At 53.2% G+C, this 24483-nt stretch overlaps 2 protein-coding genes and 1 pseudogene across 2 annotated transcripts; all 3 read right to left on the bottom strand.

Annotated features, from left to right (window-relative positions):
* Positions 1-45: 45 nt before the first annotated feature.
* Positions 46-3257, bottom strand: LOC148813576 (uncharacterized; annotated as a pseudogene).
* A 1292-nt stretch (positions 3258-4549) lies between these two features.
* Positions 4550-10356, bottom strand: LOC148813575 (uncharacterized). The gene is made up of 7 exons (XM_088908383.1): positions 10199-10356; positions 8890-9195; positions 8189-8491; positions 7554-7865; positions 6994-7272; positions 6405-6518; positions 4550-5790 (listed from the first exon to the last, which is right to left on the bottom strand). Exons 1-7 carry the CDS (start codon positions 10275-10277, stop codon positions 5750-5752), a joined length of 1434 nt encoding a protein of 477 aa, XP_088764509.1. The 5' UTR covers positions 10278-10356; the 3' UTR covers positions 4550-5749.
* A 1231-nt stretch (positions 10357-11587) lies between these two features.
* Positions 11588-24207, bottom strand: LOC148813574 (uncharacterized). The gene is made up of 8 exons (XM_088908166.1): positions 24113-24207; positions 19328-19636; positions 18494-18796; positions 17657-17968; positions 16071-16349; positions 15329-15445; positions 13904-13965; positions 11588-13437 (listed from the first exon to the last, which is right to left on the bottom strand). Exons 1-8 carry the CDS (start codon positions 24174-24176, stop codon positions 13297-13299), a joined length of 1587 nt encoding a protein of 528 aa, XP_088764292.1. The 5' UTR covers positions 24177-24207; the 3' UTR covers positions 11588-13296.
* Between the last annotated feature and the right edge of the window lie 276 nt (positions 24208-24483).

Raw genomic sequence — 24483 nt, 5'->3', positions numbered from 1 at the left:
GGGGGGGACGCAGGGATCTGTGAGGAGGACGGACAGGAAGTCAGCTCAGCGGCTGGAGCTCCATCCCCGGTGGCACGTCCTCTGCAGGGAGAATAAGAGGAGCCTGAGCTCAGAGGGGGGGGAGGGGGGGGTGGGAGGGGCTATGGACTCCGCAAAACGCAATTAAACCTTTTTTTAAAAAAATAAATAAAACAGTACTAACAGAGGCAAGTTCAAACAATCATGAACAAGCAGAATTAGGCATGCGTTCTCGGAGATTAGTGAGTACTGTTCATTCATTGTAATGTCAGCGGGCATTAGGGCCCAAAGCAACTACTTTGCTGATTTTGTCGACAGATTATGAGGAAATAAGAGCCTCAGTTGAATGAGTAATGGGGGTATTCATCAATTTAACCAAAAGAACCATTTTCTTTAACTAGATCTTCATGTCGTATTCATGAGTTGTATCAAAAAGGGAAGTGAAACGTTTCCTTTTGCCTGAAATTAATCGTACCTTGTTGTATTGATATACTCTTTTTACTGCAAAGGTTCTCAAAGTGGTTGGCTAACAGGAGTCCCACTTTAACGGGAGACCCACAGCAGCCATTTTGTATGGTTTTAAGTGACTCCACTGCTAGTAATGTGAACAGACCTGCTCTAGACTGACTCCACTGCTCTGTTACTGGAGTTTAAAGCCTGTGGACAGACCTGCTCTAGACTGACTCCACTGCTCCGTTACTGGAGTTTACAGCCTGTGGACAGACCTGCTCTAGACTGACTCCACTGCTCCGTGACTGGAGTTTACAGTCTGTGGACAGACCTGCTCTAGACTGACTCCACTGCTCCGTTACCGGAGTTTACAGCCTGTGGACAGACCTGCTCTAGACTGACTCCACTGCTCCGTTACTGGAGTTTACAGCCTGTGGACAGACCTGCTCTAGACTGACTCCACTGCTCCGTTACTGGAGTTTACAGCCTGTGGACAGACCTGCTCTAGACTGACTCCACTGCTCTGTTACCGGAGTTTACAGCCTGTGGACAGACCTGCTCTAGACTGACTCCACTGCTCCGTTACTGGAGTTTACAGCCTGTGGACAGACCTGCTCTAGACTGACTCCACTGCTCCGTTACTGGAGTTTACAGCCTGTGGACAGACCTGCTCTAGACTGACTCCACTGCTCCGTTACTGGAGTTTACAGCCTGTGGACAGACCTGCTCTAGACTGACTCCACTGCTCTGTGACTGGAGTTTACAGTCTGTGGACAGACCTGCTCTAGACTGACTCCACTGCTCTTTTACTGGAGTTTACAGCCTGTGGACAGACCTGCTCTATACTGACTCCACTGCTCTGTTACTGGAGTTTACAGCCTGTGGACAGACCTGCTCTAGACTGACTCCACTGCTCGGTTACTTGCCTGTGAGTTTGCTGTTCCTCCTCTTGTTGAAGATGATGAGTCCAATGACCAGAGGGATGATCAAAACGATGATGAAAAAAGTCAGTCTGAGTGACTTCTCCGCTAATGACCATTGAACTGAGAGAGATAGTAATTATCTGTTATTCAAAACGAAACATCAGGGATCATAGCACTTTTCTACTGAGCTGAACTTGGATTTCACTGTACAAAGCTCATAAAATAAATGTATTTTAAAAGTATTTAGTTACAGAGAGAGTCACAGTAATACTCTTTAAAGTATACCTATACTCTATACCTGTGAGGTGAATGGTGTAGGTATCAGAGGTCTTCATCACTCCTCCCTCTCTCAGTACACATGTCCAGTTCCTCATGTGGTCTGAACTCTGCAGCTTCATTGACAAGCTGCTGAAATGTCTGTCCTCTCTGATGTCCACTGTGTCCACGTGGTCACTCTCCCAGGTCACTGTGACTCCAGCAGGTACCCCAGGACAGCTCTGAAATCCGTCCCCACAGTCCAGACCACACTGGAGAGTGAGGACTGTGTCTGTCTTCAATCCTCCAGAGGGACTGGCAGAGACTGCAGAATGACATCACATGTGTCTTCAGCACAGGGACAGACACTGTTTCACACACTGACATGATCAATGAGTCCAGACAGCAGATCAGAGCACAGGAAGGACAGACAGACAGACAGAAGACCTGCAGATTCCTGACTGGACTCATCAGGACCAGCACTGGGCTGGAGAGACAGAGGGGACAGTTAATGGAGACTGACTGACTGTGAAACACAGAGACATCAGACTCAGACTTACTGGACAGCAGGTAGAGAACCACAATTGTTCGTCCAGGGAGATAAAAACTTCCATTGATGTTCTGCTCACAGATGTAGACTCCAGTGTCCTGAGTGTTGAGTGAGTGGATGTGTAGAGACCAGTCAGACCCCAGACTCAATCTCTCAGCCCTTCCTGCTTCACTGACTGTGATCATCTCCTTACTGTTCAGAATTCTGATTGGCTCAGATTTGTGATGGAAGCTCCACACAAAATAATACTCCTGATGGCATCTCGAACCCTCACAGGACATGTTGACTGACCCCCCCACAGTGGAGTACAGAGTCACACCTGAGGACAGAAAATAACACAACAGTAACACCTGATACCACCACACCTCCCACTGTGTCTCCTTTCACATCTGACACAACACACCTCCCACTGTGTCTCCTTTCACTCCTGATACCACAACACATCCCACTGTGTCTCCTTTCACTGCTGATACCACCACACCTCCCACTGTGTCTCCTTTCACTGCTGATACCACCACACCTCCCACTGTGTCTCCTTTCACATCTGACACAACACACCTCCCACTGTGTCTCCTTTCACTCCTGACACCACCACACCTCCCACTGTGCCTCCTTTCACACCTGATACCACAACACCTCCCACTGCATCTCCTTTCACTCCTGACACCACAACACTGTCACACATTGTCACACACATGCACGCAGCCACGCCCTTGTGCGTACGCAGTGACGGGGGCTGGAAGACGGGCGAGGTGAAAGAGCGACACGCGACCTTTCGAAGCCAGCAGCACACCCTCTCACGCACCCTCACTCCCAGTACCGAGGCCTGGGTGAGGGTCTCTGGACTCGGGGAAAATGCCGACGCACAGACGAGGAGTGAAGCCCACCGTCGCTGGCTCACTGGTACAAGAGCTGAGAAACTTCCCCCCCACCCCACAACCCCACCCGCCTCCAGCCGGCAAAGACCTGATCCGAGACTCACCTTCCACCCCCAGTCCCGGAGCCCAGGCCAGGAGGGAGAGCAGGGGGATGAGGGACGAAGCCCGGAGCAGGAGATCCATCCTCGTCTGTCTACTGCTCTTCCTTCACGGAGGAGGGGTAGAAATAGCTGCAGCTCAGCACCGATCAGCAGATATGGCCGACCGCACACTTCCTGCACCTCCCCGGACCCACGTGCGCAGCAGAGCGACAGCCGAGACGCGCTCCAGCTGGGGGGGGGGGGCTGGGGGCTCCTCTCTCCACAGTTTCTCCCACTGGGAGCCCCACTGAGCACACGGCCCCCGTCGGCGCCCGCTGGAGTTCAGGAGCAGCCCTCATCGAGCGCGCTGCAGGGTCCCCAGGCGAACAGCCAGCCCCAGGGGGCGCCGGTGTGCCCCCTCTGAGGTCACCTTGCCTGGCTGAAGCCCCCAGCAAACCTACAAGGAGTCCCAGGGACAGCTGGGTGGCCACAGAGCCAGACGCCTCTCCTGCCTGAGCCTCAGAGGTGCCTGTTCCTACTGCTCTTCTGTCAACAGTGCAATTAATCACATGCTGGTAGACTGATAATGATCACACACACAGACACACACACAGTGTCTCAGGCATCCTGCGGGGGTGTGTGTGTGTGTGTTTCTGTGCTGATGCACCTTGAGTGAAATCTGAGCACAGTGTCTCACAATGGCAGGACGGAGACACGATTTCTGTTCATTCCAAGATGTCCGCATCGGAGCCACTGCCCATCACTGACAGATCCACAAACACTGACACGACCATGACAGGAGACCAGGACGGCCATCGCTTCCTCTCCCATCAGAGGGAGAGAGGAGGTGCTGGAGATGGACGACAAGATAGGCCTATTCCGGGGCAGGAAGTGGAAAGCAGCACTTCCTGTGTTGTCACGGGAGCAGCCGCAGCCCCTGACTCTCACTGACAGGCAGGCCGGCAGGAGACCGGCCAAGACACTGGCCACACCTGGGGTCTGTCCTGCCCCCTGAGGAACAGCCCAGTCCACTGGCCCCCCACACTCAGACTCTGGGCCCCCCCACTCGCCCGCACGCACAGCCGCCGCTCGTGTGAGAGCGACTTCCTGCAGCGAGAGAGGGGGGCCGCACGGGGGCCGACCACATCGCTCGCGAGTCTCGCTGGGCCGGAGAGACACAGCTGTCGGAGAGTCTGTCTCTCTGAGCCTCAGGGCCAGAACCGCTCTTGGGGTTCAGGCAGAACTAGGAGTCAGGATTAGGTTTAAGAACTGGGGTTCCAGGCAGAACTTGGACTAGGATTGGAGAAAGATTTAGGGACAGCATTATTTATTAAAACAGAATTGGGTTTAGGGTTTTTATTCTTATGAAAACCTATTAGTGCAGCTGTACGTATACAGGTCATTGAATAGAACAATTCATTTTTTAATAATAACATAACATCCCTTTAGTCACCCTATACAATGTCTTGCATGAGGACTGTGTCTTCTCCCAGACCCCAGCCTGCTCTCCATGAGACACACAGACAGGGAGAGAAGCTGGGGGTCAGAGCGCAGGTTCAGCCATTTATACAGCGCCCCTGGAGCAGCTGGGGTGAAGGGCCTTGCTCAGGGGCCCAACGGAGTAGGATTCCTCTGCCAGCCACAGGATTCGAACCGGCAACCTTCCAGCCACAGGCACAGATCCTGAGCCCCAGAGCCACCGCTCCGTCTCAGTTATCAATAACTACGTTAACAATTGAGTATTTTTTACTTTTCTTTCTGCTTTTACCTCCACAAATCTGATTTATTTTCCAGTCGGTACTGAAAGAGGAGATACCTGTATACAGTAAGTGTTGCTGTGTTCGATTCAGACAGGTAACGATGTGCAGCGCAGACCCTCAGGTCAAACAGCTGCTGACAAGTATATTAAAGAGAATCAGACGAGCTTTTACTGATCAGCCACTGCAGAGGTAACCAGTTCACACAGTAATATTCCCCTCGAATAAAAAGTTCTGCCAGAAACCAGATTCATCCAATAAGAAGTCCAGTGAACATCCAGTCCAGTGATCATGCAGCAACATTAATATCCAGTTCGACAGATAGTCAGCAGAGTGAACAGTCAGCCCAGTGAATATCCAACCGGGTGGATAGTTATTTCAGGGAATAGAGAGCAGTTCAACCTGTTCACGTTGGGTGACCTGCGTCAGTCCAGTGGATATCCAGTCCAGTCCAGTGGGATCCCAGTCTGTTGGATAGTCAGTCCAGTGGATAGTCAGTTTGGTGAATACTCAATTCAGAGTTGAACACACCTGTAAGCAGCACAGTCAATAAACAAGTTCGTTGATGATCACGATGAGTCGGAGGGATGGAATATGGGAATCGGGAGTCTGGGCAGCTGGACAGATGGTGGTGGACATCGCTGGACCAGAGCGACAGCACTGAAGCTCACAGCAGCATCTCGTGCTGCATCGCAGGAATGAACAAAACTGATGATTACGCACAAGCAGGGAAGTTTATGAAGAGCTCTCAACTTCCGTTTCTTCAGGCAGACACACAGGAACTATTCTCTCTCGGGACTAGGGGGAGTGGGGAATGGTTAGGAGGACGGACAGGAAGTCAGCGCTGCGGTTGGAGCTCTATCCCCGGTGACACTTCCTCTGCAGGGAGAATAAGATAAAAAAAGGTAAGGTATGTTGAGCAACCATTTCTATTCAAACAGAAACAGAGCGGCCATTCTGCACCAACAGACCACTGCTCCGTTACTGGAGTTTACAGCCTGTGGACAGACCTGCTCTAGACTGACTCCACTGCTCCTTTACTGGAGTTTACAGCCTGTGGACAGACCTGCTCTAGACTGACTCCACTGCTCTGTTACTGGAGTTTACAGCCTGTGAACAGACCTGCTCTAGACTGACTCCACTGCTCTGTTACTGGAGTTTACAGCCTGTGAACAGACCTGCTCTAGACTGACTCCACTGCTCCGTTACTGGAGTTTACAGCCTGTGGACAGACCTGCTCTAGACTGACTCCACTGCTCCGTTACTGGAGTTTACAGCCTGTGGACGGACCTGCTCTAGACTGACTCCACTGCTCTGTTACTGGAGTTTACAGCCTGTGGACAGACCTGCTCTAGACTGACTCCACTGCTCTGTTACTGGAGTTTACAGCCTGTGGACAGACCTGCTCTACACTGACTCCACTGCTCTGTTACTGGAGTTTACAGCCTGTGGACAGACCTGCTCTAGACTGACTCCGCTGCTCTGTTACTTGCCTGTGAGTCTGCTGTTCCTTTTGGTGTAAATGACAATCCCAACGAGCAGAGGCACCAACAGAAGGATGGTGAAAATGCTCAGTCTGACTGCAAGCGACAGTACCGACGCTGGACCTGATGGATGGATGGATTTAAGAAACGTGAGAGACGGTCAAGGTGCAGTTTGGCGATTTACACAGAAAAAGGTCGGACGTTACATTAGACTCTGAGAACAAGAGGAAAAATCTTGCCAGTAGCAACAATTCACTTTTCCTACGTGTTCACCAGAAAGATGTTTTTTCTTCTAATATTCAACCTATAAACATTAAAGTATATACAGTACTCTCTATTGCAATCACAATGAGTGCACGTGTGGGTGTTAATTGACGATGTGTTTTAAATTAGGTTTGCTGGAAAAATAAATCTCAGCCCTTCATAAATATTGTAAATGGGGAAAACTTTTCTGGTCTTTCAGTGAAAACTTACATATAATGATCTTCTTGTATCTACGCTGCTGACAGTGAAAGAAAGAGACTGTTGTTACAACCAGTGTCCTTCTCTAGGTCAAGAGCGTCATCAGTTATTGCTCTACTGTAATGGTACAAATCACCTTGTTCCAGCGAGACTCCGATGGTCCACTCCTGGGAGACCCCGTGTGCTCTGTCTCCCATCACGCTGCACTGCATCCTCTTGGAGCTCTGCAGCTCAAGAACAACAGTGGAGATGACAGTATTCCCGGTGCGCTCACTGGCGCCGCCCTGTAGGCTGTCCCCGGTACTGTTCCTCCAGAGCAGCCGGGTGGTTTTATCACAGGCAGAGGAACAGGTGAGGAGGCAGGTCAGGGTGACGTTGGAGCCCCTATGCATCACTCCAGGCAGGTCTGAACTCACTAGATCAACCAGAAAAGCCAATTATTTAAGGGAAAAGTTAAGACTTTAAGGTCTATCCTTAGTGTCACTGAGAGACACTCTCACTGTCTTGCTGTGTTGATCACTGAGGGACTCTCTGTGATCTCCTCTTTCTCTTTGTCTCCTGTCCTGTTGTGTGTGTTTATTACTGAAAGACTCCTGTTCTCTCCCCTCTTCCTTGCGCTGTCTCCTGTCACTACTCAAGAGATTATCTTTTATTCAGTGTTTAAAATCTGAAATCCTGAATCTGCAGTCTCCTGACCTGACAAGGTGTTCAGCTGGATCTCCTGAAGTTTGTCCTTGTTCTGGAGACACAGGTAGACTCCGCTGTCTCCCGTCTGGACTCTGCGTATCAGCAGGGAGGAGTTGACCGCCATGTCCACTCTGTCCCTGTCCACCTCCATCCCTGTGATCCGACTTCCGTTCTCCAGTAACGTGAACAGGGTCCGGTAGCCGATGGTGCCAGATCTTCTGAAGCTCCACTGCAGTCTGTCCCCTCGTCCCAGAAGGACGGTGTCCACACAGGGCAGCTGCAGGAATTGTCCCACACTGCTGTACAGGTCCTGGGTGTAATCTGTGGAGAAAGAGCAAGGGACACACTGAGACACTCCCACACTTTCAAGACCAACCCACTCCAGTCTCTCCCCTCGCCCCAGAGGGACAGTGTCCACACAGGAGTGCTGAAGAAATCATTTCACAGGACCGTTCAGACTCCTCCCTGCTATCTGTGGAAGGACAGCAGGGACACACACCTTTGAACATCAACCCACTCCAGGTTGTGGAGAGGAGTTTGGGTAGCTCAGGTAGCAGAGAACGAGGTTAGAGGTCAGTGGAACGACCTCTCACAGGAACATGATCTGCAGGAGGAAGAGGAGGCATCGACAGCTCCGCGCCCACCTGTGAGTACAGAGGTGAAGGTATCGTAGGTCATGAGCTCGGTTCCTTTCAGCAGCGCACAGACCCAGTTCTTGTTGTGATCTGATCTCTGCAGAGTCACTGAGAGCTGACTGTATGTCCTGAAATCTCTGATCTGGGATCTGCCCGTCTCCACCTTCCGCACGAGATCCCGATCTCTCCGCCAGGACACAGTCAGTCCCTCGGGAACCCTGGAGCAGCTTCCCAGTCCAGCTCCACAGTCCAGCCCACACCTGAGGGTCAGCACACTGCCGGTCCGCAGGTTCCCAGAGGGAGAGGCTGTCACTGAGGAAAGAGCACATGGAGCTTCTCATCAATACCCTTCCGATCATCATCAATACCCTTCAATCAACACCCAGACCTTCCAATCATCATCAATACATTTCAATCATCATCTATACCCTTCCGATCATCATCAATACCATTCAATCAACACCCAGACCTTCCAATCATCATCAATATCTTTCAATCGTTAATGATCAAGAACTTTCAATCATCATCTGTACCCTTCAAGGCGTTGTCAATTGTCAACAAGAGGCTTTGATTATCAGAAGGGAAAGAGAGACACAGATGAGTGAAGGAGAGGCAGGGGGAGAGAGAGCGAGAGAGAGGGAGAGAGAGAGAGAGGGAGAGATGTAAACTGAGCTCCACATGGACACAGACACCGAGAACGACGTTCTTACAGGAGAGCAGGTAGAGAGTGGCTGTTGTCCCAGGTTGATAATACTCTCTACCAACGTACTGCTGACAGGTGTACAGTCCAGAGTCCTGAGGCTTGAGAGGTCGGATGTGCAGAGACCAGTCTGGCCCCACACGCAGTCTCCCTGCTCTCTCTGGGTCTCTGACTGTGATCATCTTATCTTTGCTCAGGACGATGGATGCCTCTGGATTTTGACTGAAGACCCACAGAATAGACGATCTGTTCATCTCTTTCAGATTCTCACAGGGCAGAGCCACTGGTCCCCCCACAGTGGAGTACACAGTCACTCCTGGGGAGGGAAAATAACACAACAGTTAAACCTGATATCACCACACCTCCCACTGTGTCTCCATTCACTGCTGACACCACCACACCTCCCACTGCGTCTCCTTTCACACCTGATACCACAGCACCTCCCACTGCGTCTCCTTTCACACCTGATACCACAGCACCTCCCACTGCGTCTCCTTTCACTCCTGACACCACAACACCTCCCACTGCGTCTCCTTTCACACCTGATACCACAACACCTCCCACTGCGTCTCCTTTCACTCCTGACACCACAACACCTCCCACTGCGTCTCCTTTCACACCTGACACCACAACACCTCCCACTGCTTCTCCTTTCACTCCTGATACCACAACACCTCCCACTGCGTCTCCTTTCACTCCTGACACCACAACACCTCCCACTGCGTCTCCTTTCACACCTGACACCACAACACCTCCCACTGCTTCTCCTTTCACTCCTGATACCACAACACCTCCCACTGCGTCTCCTTTCACTCCTGACACCACAACACCTCCCACTGCGTCTCCTTTCACTCCTGACACCACAACACCTCCCACTGCGTCTCCTTTCACTGCTGACACCACAACACCTCCCACTGCGTCTCCTTTCACTGCTGACACCACAACACCTCCAACTGTCTCCTTTCACTCCTGATACCACAACACCTCCAACTGTGTCTCCTATCACACCTGATACCACAACACCTCCCACTGTGTCTCCTTTCACATCTGATACCACAACACCTCCCACTGTGTCTCCTTTCACTGCTGACACCACAACACCTCCCACTGCGTCTCCTTTCACTGCTGACACCACAACACCTCCAACTGTCTCCTTTCACTCCTGATACCACAACACCTCCAACTGTGTCTCCTATCACACCTGATACCACAACACCTCCCACTGTGTCTCCTTTCACATCTGATACCACAACACCTCCCAGAACACCCTTCATCTGAGGGCTGAGACACAGACCCCCCCCCTCGAACCCAAGACTCACCTTCCACCCCCAGTCCCGGAGTCCAGGCCAGGAGGGAGAGCAGGGGGATGAGGGACGAAGCCCGGAGCAGGAGGTCCATCCTCGTCTCTCCACAGCGCGGCCGTCCAAGAGGAAGGATGTCAACGACTGCAGCTCAGCACAGAGAACGCAGATGTGGACACTGCTGACCGCACACTTCCTGCGCCTCCCCGGACCCACGTGCGCAGCAGAGCGACAGCCGAGACGCGCTCCAGCTGGGGGGGGGGGGGGGGCTGGGGGCTCCTCTCTCCACAGTTTCTCCCACCCGGGAGCCCCACTGAGCACACGGCCCCCGTCGGCGCCCGCGGGAGTTCAGGAGCAGCCCTCATCGAACGTGCTGCAGGGTCCACAGGCGAACAGCCAGCCCCAGGGGGCGCCGGTGTGCCCCCTCTGAGGTCACCTTGCCTGGCTGAAGCCCCCAGCAAACCTACAAGGAGTCCCAGGGACAGCTGGGTGGCCACAGAGCCAGACGCCTCTCCTGCCTGAGCCTCAGAGGTGCCTGTTCCTACTGCTCTTCTGTCAACAGTGCAATTAATCACATAATGACACACATACACACATACACACAGTCTCAGTTCTCCTGGGGGGGGTTGTGTGTGTAGTGTGTTTCCGTGCTGCTGCATCTTGAGTGAAATCTGAGCACAGTGTTTCACAATGGCAGGAAGGAATGCAAGACTCAGAACCACACACAATCACTGACAATGTCTCTCACACACACACACACAAAATCACCGACAGTGCCTCTCTCTCACACACACAGCTACTAACACACAACCCCTGACACAGGCTCTCACACACACAATAAGTGAGAGACTCTCAAGCACAACTCAGTGCGTTAGTTAGTTCTCTGTTTCCTCGAGTCTTCCGAGTGCCCTGTTGCACAATGCAGATGACAAAGTGTCTCCACTTCTTCATCTCTGTGTTGTGTGTCATAAAAACACACTGTGGCACAACAGAGAAGACAGCACGGTGTCTCCAGTACTGAACACCTCTGCGCTGTAACAGGTGAGACACACACTGTTGCACAACAAAGACAACAGTGTGGGGCTCGTTTCCGTGACAACGTCAGGAGGAGATTGGTTACCACGACAACGCCTGGATGAGATTAGTTACCGTGATGATGTCGGGGTGAGACAGACCAGGATTTGTTACCGTGACAATGCTGGGATGAGACAGGAAAAGATCAGTTACCATGACAATTGTGGGATGAGACAGGAAAAGATCAGTTACCATGACAATGGTGGGATGTGACAGGAAAAGATCAGTTACCATGACAATGGTGGGATGTGACAGGAAGCTATTAGTTACTGTGACAGTGCCAGGATTAGTAACCATGACAATGAGAGGCACGGGAGTGACCAAGATCCATTCCAGGTGCCCTGGAGTCCCAGAAGACGCACGGAGAGGAGGCACGGGTTCGAACACCGTCAATTTAATGGGAAGTAGGAACAAGCAGGTACAGTCAGAGCCTGAACAGTTTGAAAATACAAACGTCCAGCACAAACACTTCTCTTTCTGGCGGGCTTCGAAATACAGGCAGCCCGTTCACTGAGCTTACAGGTCATTTTCACAATTCACAGCTCTTACAATCACTCCACAAACCGGCAATACATCTCCTATAGGTACTACTCCTATAGAGATACTGTCATACTGTACCTCTACATCTTCTACAGCTCTACATCTCCCATAGGTACTACTCCTATAGAGATACTGTCATACTGTACCTCTACATCTTCTACAGCTCTACATCTCCTATAGGTACTACTCCTATAGAGATACTGTCATACTGTACCTCTACATCTTCTACAGCTCTACATCTCCTATAGGTACTACTCCTATAGAGATACTGTCATACTGTACCTCTACATCTTCTACAGCTCTACATCTCCTATAGGTACTACTCCTATAGAGATACTGTCATACCGTACCTCTATATCTTCTACAGCTCTACATCTCCTATAGGTACTACTCCTATAGAGATACTGTCATACTGTACCTCTATATCTTCTACAGCTCTACATCTCCCATAGGTACTACTCCTATAGAGATACTGTCATACTGTACCTCTATATCTTCTACAGCTCTACATCTCCTATAGGTACTACTCCTATAGAGATACTGTCATACTGTACCTCTACATCTTCTACAGCTCTACATCTCCTATAGGTACTACTCCTATAGAGATACTGTCATACCGTACCTCTATATCTTCTACAGCTCTACATCTCCTATAGGTACTACTCCTATAGAGATACTGTCATACTGTACCTCTATATCTTCTACAGCTCTACATCTTCTATATACAGAACATCTCCTATAGGTACTTATTTACTATCATACTGTACCACTATATCTTCTACAGCTCTACATCTTCTATACAGTATACAGCTCATCTCCTATAGGTACTTGTATACTGTAATACTGTACCTCTTTATCTTCTACAGCTCTACATCTCCTATAGGTAATTATATACTGTAATACCGTACCACTATATCTTCTACAGCTCTACATCTCTTATATACAGCTCATCTCCTATAGGTACTTATATACTGTCATACTGTACCTCTGTATCTTCTACAGCTCTACATCTCCTATATACAGCATATCTCCTATAGGTCCTTATATACTATAATACTGTACCTCTTTATCTTCTACAGCGCTACATCTTCTATAGGTACTTATATACTGTCATACTGTACCTCTGTATCTTCTACAGCTCTACATCTCCTATATACAGCTCATCTCCTATAGGTCCTTATATACTGTCATACTGTACCACTATATATATACACACACCTCTGTATATTCTATAGCCACATACAAGGATTCTCAAAGCACAATATCGTACACGTCAGTATGCATTTTGGGTTTTTGTGTGTATGTGTGCGTTTCTTTGCGTGGTTTTTGCGTGTGTGTGTGTGTGGGGGCCTGGTGTTGTAACAGCACGTGTTTGCGCTCCTACATCGTTGTGCGTCTCTGCTTGTGTCCACATCTCTCTCTCTCGTCAGTGGGAGCCAGTCGGGAGGTTTGGGGGGTCCACAGCGCCCCCTGGTGGTGTCTCGAGCGAGACACCGCGCTGTCTACCTCCCTCCTCTGATGTCAGAGTAAATAACGGCGTCGCTGTCCTCGGGCAGGACCTGTCCTCTCCCAGGTTCTCTTCTCTTGGCCTGGAAGGCCACGCTGGCGTAGTGGACGTCCTCGCCGCCCAGGACAGGAGAGCTCTGGACGAGCGCGGGGAGAGGGAGGGAGAGGGAGAGAGGGGTTCAACAGGAGCTCAGCCGGAGCGAGGAATCACCGCCGCAGCAGCTGCAGCTGCAGGAACGATCCCGAACGATGACCGGGAAGCTCTCCTGGCTCGACTCCCAGCGGGATGAGGTCAGCAGTGATGCTCAGGGAAGACAGGCAGGCAGGCAGGCAGACAGGCAGGCAGACAGGCAGGCGGGCAGGCGGGCAGGCGGGCAGGCAGGCGGGCAGGCGGGCAGGCGGGCAGGCGGGCAGGCGGGCGGGCAGGCGGGCGGGCAGGCAGACGGGCAGGCAGACGGGCAGGCAGGCAGACGGGCAGGCAGGCGGGCAGGCAGGCAGACGGGCAGGCAGACGGGCAGGCAGACAGGCAGGCAGGCAGGCAGACAGGCAGGCAGACAGGCAGACAGGCAGACAGGCAGACAGGAGGGGGGTGCGGACGGTTACCGTGGGCTCGGTGGGGCTGGCGTAGACGAGGTCTTCTTCCGTCGTCACGCAGACTCCCGGACCTGCCGGGCGGAGAGCGAGGGGCATGAGAGCACAGCTCGCAGCTCGGAATCAGCCGGGACACCAGGACCACCGGTCACGGTGCTGTGGGGATCTCGCGTCGCTCCGGAAGGTCAGTCCTATCCTCCGCGGCTCACGCCGTGACCTCCATCACTCTCCGGGAGCCTGCCCGCCCGACCCGGAACGACCCGAGTCCGGTTCTCATCGGCTCTCAGGGCGACCCGACTGCAGGCACCCCAGAACTCTGGGGGGGGGGTACCGTCCGGTCCTGCCGGCCCGGCTGTCTGCCATCGTCGTACCCCGATACTCTGTAGACGCGGTGGCACCTAGCTGTGCATCTCAGTGCACCTGCCCTGACCTCTGACCTTCGACCTGGAAGGCCACGCCCCAGAGGCACGGAGCTGCCCTGCTCTTCCTCAGGACCCCACTCCCTCTGCAGGCACGCCGAACCCAGGCCTGACCTCTGACCTTCGACCTGGAAGGCCACGCCCGAGAGGCACGGAGCTGCCCTGCTCTTCCTCAGGACCCCACTCCCTCTGCAGGCACGCCGAACCCAGGCCTGACCTCTGACCTTCGACCTGGAAGGCCACGCCCGAGAGGCACGGAGCTGCCCTGCTCTTCCTCAGGACCCCACTCCCTCTGCAGGCACGCCGAACCCAGGCCTGACCTCTGACCTTCGACCTGGAAGGCCACGCCCGAGAGGCACGGAGCTGCCCTGCTCTTCCTCAGGACCCCACTCCCTCTGCACGCACGCCAAACCCAGGCCTGACCTCTGACCTTCGACCTGGAAGGCCACGCCCGAGAGGCACGGAGCTGCCCTGCTCTTCCTCAGGACCCCACTCCCTCTGCACGCAGGCACCAAGTTGTGCATCTCAGTGCACCTGCCCTGACCTCTGACCTTCGACCTGGAAGGCCACGCCCCAGATGCACGGAGCTGCCCTGCTCTTCCTCAGGACCCCACTCCCTCTGCACGCACACCGAACCCAGGCCTGACCTCTGACCTTCGACCTGGAAGGCCACGCCCGAGAGGCACGGAGCTGCCCTGCTCTTCCTCAGGACCCCACTCCCTCTGCACGCACGCCGAACCCAGGCCTGACCTCTGACCTTCGACCTGGAAGGCCACGCCCGAGAGGCACGGAGCTGCCCTGCTCTTCCTCAGGACCCCACTCCCTCTGCACGCAGGCACCAAGTTGTGCATCTCAGTGCACCTGCCCTGACCTCTGACCTTCGACCTGGAAGGCCACGCCCCAGATGCACGGAGCTGCCCTGCTCTTCCTCAGGACCCCACTCCCTCTGCACGCACACCGAACCCAGGCCTGACCTCTGACCTTCGACCTTGGAAGGCCACGGCAGGGAGGCGCTCACCTGCCCTGCTGTGCCTCCTCTTGATCAGGAGGAAGGCGACGATGGCGAGGACCAGCAGCGCACAGAAGACTCCAGCCACCGACACCGCAGTCGCCACAGGGAACTCGTCCGGGACCTCTGTCACAGTGAAAGTGTGGAAATCCCTCAGGCACTGACCCAGCAGCTCGTAGGGTGAGCAGTATGAAGACCCTGCTGCTTCACAGTGCCGAGGCTCGGGGCTCAGTTCTGGACCAGCGGCACTGTCTGTGGGGAGTTTGCATGTCCCCCCCCCCCACACACACACACACACACACACACACATGGGTTCACTCTGGGGGCTCCTGATGCCTCCCACAGTCCGAAGACCTGCGGGCGGGTTCGTGGGCTTCTGGGAAAACTGGCCCTGGTGCGAGTGTGTCCTGTGATGGACTGGTGTCCTGTCCAGGGTGTGTGTGTGTGTGTGTGTGTGTGTGTGTGTGTGTGACCTGTGATGGACTGGTGTCCTGTCCAGGGTGTGCGTGTGTGTGTCCTGTGATGGACTGGTGTCCTGTCCAGGGTGTGTGTGTGTGTGTGTGTGAGTGTGTCCTTGATGGACTGGTGTCCTGTCCAGGGTGTGTGAGTGTGTGTATTGTGCCTGTTGCTTGCTGGAAAACACACAAAACAAAGAGAGTTTTTTATACTCTCGGTGAAGACAGAGTCTGCAGCCATCTGACAGAAGAGCAGCAGCAGCAAATCTAACTGCTGGAGACCGACGCAGGATCACCTTGTTCCAGCAAGACTCTGATGGTCCACTCCTGGGAGACCCCGTGTGCTCTGTCTCCCATCACGCTGCACTGCATCCTCTCAAAACTCTGCGGCTCAAGAACAACGGTGGAGCTGACTGTATTCCCAGTGCGCTCACTGGCGCCGCCCTGCAGGCTGTCCCCGGTACTGTTCCTCCAGAGCAGCTGGGTGGTTTTATCACAGGCAGAGGAACAGGTGAGGAGGCAGGTCAGGGTGACGTTGGAGCCCCTCTGCACCGCTCCAGAGGGGTCTGAGCTCACTGGAATAAACAGCACAGCACTAAACACACAGTGCACTCTGACCCCAGGCCCTCTCCCTAACTGTGTGTCTCATGGAGAGACAGCTGTCTGTGATCTCCTCTCTCTCACTGTGTCTCCTGTCCTGCTGTGTGTGTTTATGACTGAGGGGCTGTCTGTGATCTCCTCTCTCTCGCTGTGTCTCCTGTCCTGCTGTGTGTGTTTATGACTGAGGGGCTTCCTGCGCTCTCCTCTCTCTCACTGTGTCTCCTGTCCTGCTGTGTGTGTTTATGACTGAGGGGTTCCCTGTGATCTCCTCTCACTGTGTCTCCTGTCCTGCTGTGTGTGTTTATGACTGAGGGACTCCCTGTGATCTCCTCTCTCTCACTGTGTCTCCTGTCCTGCTGTGTGTGTTTATGACTGAGGGACTCCCTGTGATCTCCTCTCTCTCACTGTGTCTCCTGTCCTGCCTTGTGATAGTGGAGACTCCGATAACTGGGGGGTGACCAGGTGTCCATGTCTGTAAGGAAAACGGGCCAGCTCCTGTTTGGAAGAACACTTGGGATTTATTAAGACACTGCACTTTGCTCATTGAAGAGCCCTGTGATGACTAAGGGACACACTTCACTCTCAGAGCAGTGTCCTCAGGTACCGTCCTAAAACAGTTGCTAAAACAACTGGACAGCCCAGAAGCCACCCAGACATCACGAGGGAGTCAGGATTCCAAGCTGCAGTGTGTCACTGAACTTGATCTGTTAGTTTCATTTCTGGAGGAAAATGGCGTGTCCTACAGTTCACTCACAGGTGCAGTAAAACAAAAGATATTCGCCCCTCCCCTATACTGTACTATACCTGTCAGACCAGGCTGGTAACTCCTCAGCGTACAACAGAAATAGGACGTTGTATACATCGCTCGCAAATACAACTATATAACACTACAAGACGAAATAATAAACGCAAACCTATTTGCAGGAAAGGCCTTCACAGTTGTAAGAGGACCAGGGTCATTTAGAACCGGTATTTCCGGAACGAAACGCTTAACAGACTCGATATAGACCTGAGCAAGATGGCCGCCATCTATATCTCAGGAGTACCAGCTGACCCGCTGCTGGAAAGGGCCTATGCAAGGAGACGCAGGCGAGCTACATCAGGAAACAGGATATAAATGACCCTTCCCCCTGGTCCTCACACAACAGACATAAACAAAGAGGACGATATGACTGCAGCCGGTAGCTCACGTCTGTCAGGACACAATCCGCACTCGGATGAACACAGATGACCAGCAGCAGGATCCAAAGGACAAATTACAGTGAGGGCAGAGGCTCCTGACCTGACAAGGTGTTGAGCTGGATCTCCTGAAGGTTCTCCTTGTTCTGGAGACACATGTAGTCTCCGCTGTCCCCCGTCTGGACGCTGCGTATCAGCAGGGAGGAGTTGACCGTCATGTCCACTCTTTCCCCGTCCACCTCTGTCCCCGTGATCCGACTTCCGTTCTCCAGTAACGTGAACAGGGTCTGGTAGGCGATGGTGCCAGATCTTCTGAAGCTCCACTGCAGTCTGTCCCCTCGTCCCAGATGGACGGTGTCCACACAGGGCAGCTGCAGGAATTGTCCCACACTGCTGTACAGGTCCTGGGTGTAATCTGTGGAGGAAGAGCAGGAACACACTGAGACACTCCCACACTTTCAAGACCAACCCACTCCAGTCTCTCCCCTCGCCCCAGAGGGACAGTGTCCACTCCTGCTGTCCTAGTGTCCAGCAGTACTCTCCCACTGCTGTACAGGTCCTGGGTCTAATCTGTGGAGGAAGAGCAGGGACACACTGAGACACTCCCACACTTTCAAGACCAACCCACTCCAGTCTCTCCCCTCGCCCCAGAGGGACAGTGTCCACTCCTGCTGTCCTAGTGTCCAGCAGTTCTCTCTGTGGCCTGGAGCTTGGGTAGGTGACCGAACGGACCCCAGGCAGCAGAGAAACAGAGGAAACCACGATGTCTTAATGAAGAAAAGGACACAAACGTGAAAAAATGAGGACAGGGGTCATGTGAGAACACAGTATCGGAGAACAAGGTCGCAACAGGTCAGGGAAATCAAAGAGGCAGAACTGGGACATGACCTGCAAGATGAAGAAGATGAGGAGGAGGAGAATTTGACAGCTCCGCGCCCACCTGTGAGTACAGAGGTGAAGGTATCGTAGGTCATGAGCTCGGTTCCTTTCGCCAGCACACAGACCCAGTTCTTGTTGTGATCTGATCTCTGCAGAGTCACTGAGAGCTGACTGTATGTCCTGAAATCTCTGATCTGGAATCTGCCCGTCTCCACCTTCCCCACGAGATCCCGATCTCTCCGCCAGGACACAGTCAGTCCCTCGGGAACCCTGGAGCAGCTTCCCAGTCCAGCTCCACAGTCCAGCCCACACCTGAGGGTCAGCACACTGCCGGTCCGCAGGTTCCCAGAGGGAGAGGCTGTCACTGAGGAAAGAGCACATGGAGCTTCTCATCAATACCCTTCAATCATCATCAATACCCTTCCGATCATCATCATCATCATCAATACCTTCCAATCATTAATCACCGTCAAGAACTTTCAATCATCTTCCGATTGAAGGTTCAATCAAACCTTCCGATCATCATCAATACCCTTCAATCAACACCCAGACCTTCCTGATCATCATCATTATCTTTTAATTGTTAATGATCTTTCATTATTCATTATTTTTAAAGAACTTTCAGTCATCAATACCTTCCGATCATCATCAACACACTTCAACCAACACCCAGACCTCCCTATCATCATCAATACCTCTCAATCATCATCTAAACCCTTCAATTGTCTTCAAGGCGTTGTCAATTGTCAACAAGAGGTTTTGATTATCAGAAGGGAAAGAGAGACACAGATGAGTGAAGGAGAGGCAGGGGAGAGAGAGAGAGAGAGAGAGAGAGAGAGAGAGAGATGTAAACTGAGCTCCACATGGACACAGACACCGAGAACGATGTTCTTACAGGAGAGCAGGTAGAGAGTGGCTGTTGTCCCAGATCGGTAATACTCTCTACCAACGTACTGCTGACAGGTGTACAGTCCAGAGTCCTGAGGCTTGAGAGGTCCGATGTGTAGATACCAGTCTGGCCCCACACGCAGTCTCCCTGCTCTCTCTGGGTCTCTGACTGTGATCATCTTATCTCTTGTCAGTTCAATAGGTACTACAAAAAATGTTTGTTTGAAGACCCAGAAAATAATGGAGTTGGAATATCCTTCAAAATGTTCACAGGGAAGACTTACTCTACCACCACCAACAGAGTAAATGATCATACCTGGAGAGAAAGCAGAGACAAAACACTGTCAACAGGAGTGTGGAGAAGGTGATCAGTACTGTAGATCTCCAGGTGTCAGTGTGAGCAGGAGTGTGGAGGAGGTGATCAGTACTGTAGATCTCCAGGTGTCAGTGTGAGCAGGAGTGTGGAGGAGGTGATCAGTAGACTGTAGGTCTCCAGGTGTCAGTGTGAGCAGGAGTGTGGAGGTGATCAGTACACTGTAGATCTCCAGGTGTCAGTGTGAGCAGGAGTGTGGAGGAGGTGATCAGTACTGTAGATCTCCAGGTGTCAGTGTGAACAGGAGTGTGGAGGAGGTGATCAGTACACTGTAGATCTCCAGGTGTCAGTGTGAGCAGGAGTCTGGAGGAGGTTATCAGTAGACTGTAGATCTCCAGGTGTCAGTGTGAGCAGGAGTGTGGAGGAGGTTATCAGTACTGTAGATCTCCAGGTGTCAGTGTGAGCAGGAGTGTGGAGAAGGTGATCAGTAGACTGTAGATCTCCAGGTGTCAGTGTGAGCAGGAGTGTGGAGGAGGTGATCAGTAGACTGTAGATCTCCAGGTGTCAGTGTGAACAGGAGTGTGGAGGAGGTGATCAGTAGACTGTAGATCTCCAGGTGTCAGTGTGAGCAGGAGTGTGGAGGAGGTGACCAGTACTGTAGATCTCCAGGTGTCAGTGTGAACAGGAGTGTGGAGGAGGTGATCAGTACTGTAGATCTCCAGGTGTCAGTGTGAGCAGGAGTGTGGAGGAGGTGATCAGTAGACTGTAGATCTCCAGGTGCCAGTGTGAGCAGGAGTGTGGAGGAGGTGATCAGTACTGTAGATCTCCAGGTGTCAGTGTGAACAGGAGTGTGGAGGAGGTGATCAGTACACTGTACAGTAGATCTCCAGGTGCCAGTGTGAGCAGGAGTGTGGAGGAGGTGATCAGTACACTGTACAGTAGATCTCCTGATGTCAGTGTGAGCAGGAATGTGGAGAAGGTGATCAGTAGACTGTACAGTAGATCTCCAGGTGTCAGTGTGAGCAGGAGTGTGGAGGAGGTGATCAGTACACTGTACAGTAGATCTCCTGATGTCAGTGTGAGCAGGAGTGTGGAGGAGGTGATCAGTAGACTGTAGATCTCCAGGTGTCAGTGTGAGCAGGAGTGTGGAGGAGGTGACCAGTACTGTAGATCTCCAGGTGTCAGTGTGAGCAGGAGTGTGGAGGAGGTGATCAGTACTGTAGATCTCCAGGTGTCAGTGTGAGCAGGAGTGTGGAGGAGGTGATAAGTACACTGTAGGTCTCCAGGTGTCAGTGTGAGCAGGGGTGTGGAGGAGGCGATCAGTACTGTAGATCTCCAGGTGTCAGTGTGAGCAGGAGTGTGGAGGAGGTGATCAGTACTGTAGATCTCCAGGTGTCAGTGTGAGCAGGAGTGTGGAGGAGGTGATAAGTAGACTGTAGATCTCAAGGTGTCAGTGTGAGCAGGAGTGTGGAGGAGGTGATCAGTACTGTAGATCTCCAGGTGTCAGTGTGAGCAGGAGTGTGGAGGAGGTGATCAGTACTGTAGATCTCCAGGTGTCAGTGTGAGCAGGAGTGTGGAGGAGGTGATAAGTACACTGTAGGTCTCCAGGTGTCAGTGTGAGCAGGGGTGTGGAGGAGGCGATCAGTACTGTAGATCTCCAGGTGTCAGTGTGAGCAGGAGTGTGGAGGAGGTGATCAGTACTGTAGATCTCCAGGTGTCAGTGTGAGCAGGAGTGTGGAGGAGGTGATAAGTAGACTGTAGATCTCAAGGTGTCAGTGTGAGCAGGAGTGTGGAGGAGGTGATCAGTAGACTGTAGATCTCCAGGTGTCAGTGTGAGCAGGAGTGTGGAGGAGGTGATCAGTACTGTAGATCTCCAGGTGTCAGTGTGAGCAGGAGTGTGGAGGAGGTGATCAGTACTGTAGATCTCCAGGTGTCAGTGTGAGCAGGAGTGTGGAGGAGGTGATCAGTACACTGTACAGTAGATCTCCTGATGTCAGTGTGAGCAGGAGTGTGGAGGAGGTGATCAGTACTGTAGATCTCCAGGTGTCAGTGTGAGCAGGAGTGTGGAGGAGGTGATCAGTACACTGTACAGTAGATCTCCTGATGTCAGTGTGAGCAGGAGTGTGGAGGAGGTGATCAGTAGACTGTAGATCTCCAGGTGTCAGTGTGAGCAGGAGTGTGGAGGAGGTGATCAGTAGACTGTAGATCTCCAGGTGTCAGTGTGAGCAGGAGTGTGGAGGAGGTGATCAGTAGACTGTAGATCTCAAGGTGTCAGTGTGAGCAGGAGTGTGGAGGAGGTGATCAGTACTGTAGATCTCCAGGTGTCAGTGTGAGCAGGAGTGTGGAGGAGGTGATCAGTACTGTAGATCTCCAGGTGTCAGTGTGAGCAGGAGTGTGGAGGAGGTGATCAGTAGACTGTAGATCTCCAGGTGTCAGTGTGAGCAGGAGTGTGGAGGAGGTGATCAGTACTGTAGATCTCCAGGTGTCAGTGTGAGCAGGAGTGTGGAGGAGGTGATCAGTACTGTAGATCTCCAGGTGTCAGTGTGAGCAGGAGTGTGGAGAAGGTGATCAGTAGACTGTAGATCTCCAGGTGTCAGTGTGAACAGGAGTGTGGAGGAGGTGATCAGTAGACTGTAGATCTCCAGGTGTCAGTGTGAACAGGAGTGTGGAGGAGGTGATCAGTACTGTAGATCTCCAGGTGTCAGTGTGAGCAGGAGTGTGGAGGAGGTGATCAGTACTGTAGATCTCCAGGTGTCAGTGTGAACAGGAGTGTGGAGGAGGTGATCAGTACTGTAGATCTCCAGGTGTCAGTGTGAACAGGAGTGTGAAGGAGGTGATCAGTAGACTGTAGATCTCCAGGTGTCAGTGTGAACAGGAGTGTGGAGGAGGTGATCAGTACTGTAGATCTCCAGGTGTCAGTGTGAACAGGAGTGTGGAGGAGGTGATCAGTACTGTAGATCTCCAGGTGTCAGTGTGAACAGGAGTGTGAAGGAGGTGATCAGTAGACTGTAGATCTCCAGGTGTCAGTGTGAACAGGAGTGTGGAGGAGGTGATCAGTAGACTGTAGATCTCCAGGTGTCAGTGTGAGCAGGAGTGTGGAGGAGGTGATCAGTAGACTGTAGATCTCCAGGTGTCAGTGTGAGCAGGAGTGTGGAGGAGGTGATCAGTACTGTAGATCTCCAGGTGTCAGTGTGAGCAGGAGTGTGGAGGAGGTGATCAGTACTGTAGATCTCCAGGTGTCAGTGTGAACAGCAGTGTGGAGGAGGTGATCAGTAGACTGTAGATCTCCAGGTGTCAGTGTGAGCAGGAGTGTGGAGGAGGTGATCAGCAGATTGGAGAGGAGGGATTGTGCGCAGTGCAGTGTCTCAGTGTGTCAGAACGCTGTGCGTGTTGCAGTGCTGCAGTGCTGCAGTGTAGCAGTGTGCGCGGACAGCAGCTGCCCTGTATCCCCCGCAGTGAGTCAGCGAGACCAGCCAGCCCTGCTCGGCAGAAGAGGAAGTGACGAAACCGGCAGAGGGCAGGGGTGGCAACATCCTAACCGTCGCCAGCTGCCCTCGCAGTCCCGGCCAGCGCGCACTACCCTCGGAGCGACAGGACGAAACGACCTATTGTCGAGACGTCGGTCAGGGCCCAGAGCTGACCCTCCTGTCCCTCACAGGCACCCCCTTGTTCCGAACTGCTGCCTCTTGCTCAGACAGGGCCCAGGTGTCCCAGATATTAGACACAGCGGCACCTGCACCTGTATCTGCCCGTCCGTCCACTGAACACTGTTTCCAACAGGCCAGCATGCAACAGGCACAAGACAGGTTCACCCTGGACAGGACACCAGTCCAACACAGGACACACAGACACACACACACACACACCCTGAACAGGACACCAGTCCGTCACAGGACACACACACACACACACACACACACACACACACACACACACCTGGACAGGACACCAGTCCGTCACAGGACACACACACACTCACACACCCTGGACAGGACACCAGTCCATCACAGGACACACACACACACACTCACACACCCTGGACAGGACACCAGTCCATCACAGGACACACACACACTCACACACCCTGGACAGGACACCAGTCCGTCACAGGACACACAGACACACACACACACACCCTGGACAGGACACCAGTCCATCACAGGACACACACACACACACCCTGGACAGGACACCGGTCCATCACAGGGGACACACACACACACCCTGGACAGGACACCAGTCCATCACAGGACACACATACACACTCACACACCCTGGACAGGACACCAGTCCATCACAGGACACACACACTCACACACCCTGGACAGAACACCAGTCCATCACAGGACACACACACTCACACACCCTGGACAGAACACCAGTCCATCACAGGACACACACACACACAGACACACACACACTCACACAACCGGACTCCTCCCTGACTCCAAGGCTCTGACCCGCCCCGCCCCGACTCACCTCCCACGCGGAGCCCCGGCGCGCAGGCCAGGAGCAGGCAGAGCAGAGGGGGCGGGGGGCCCATCGCCGGCTGGCGGGAGCCTCCGGGACCCAGCGACCGGACGGCACAGACAGAAGGGAGAAGTGGCCCCGTCCCTCTCTCTGCGTGGGGAGGGAAGACAGAACCTCCTCTTCCTGCGTTGCGCAAGGCCGGGCCTGCCTCATGCGCCAGTCACACGCCCCGCCGTCCCTGACCCCCCCCCTCCCCTCCCCTCCCCTCCGCGGGGGCGTGGGTCCGAATCGCCCGACCCCTGGGAGAGGGGGCGCGCCCCCCCCCGCCCCGCCGACACGCGTGTCTGCCGCAGTGCACGATGGGCGACGCTCCAGTTCCT

The sequence above is a fragment of the Atractosteus spatula genome (genome assembly GCF_055471065.1).
Source record: "Atractosteus spatula isolate fAtrSpa1 chromosome 10 unlocalized genomic scaffold, fAtrSpa1.hap1 SUPER_10_unloc_1, whole genome shotgun sequence".
Lineage (NCBI taxonomy): Eukaryota > Metazoa > Chordata > Actinopteri > Semionotiformes > Lepisosteidae > Atractosteus > Atractosteus spatula.
This window is presented reverse-complemented; position numbering and strand designations above follow the sequence as displayed.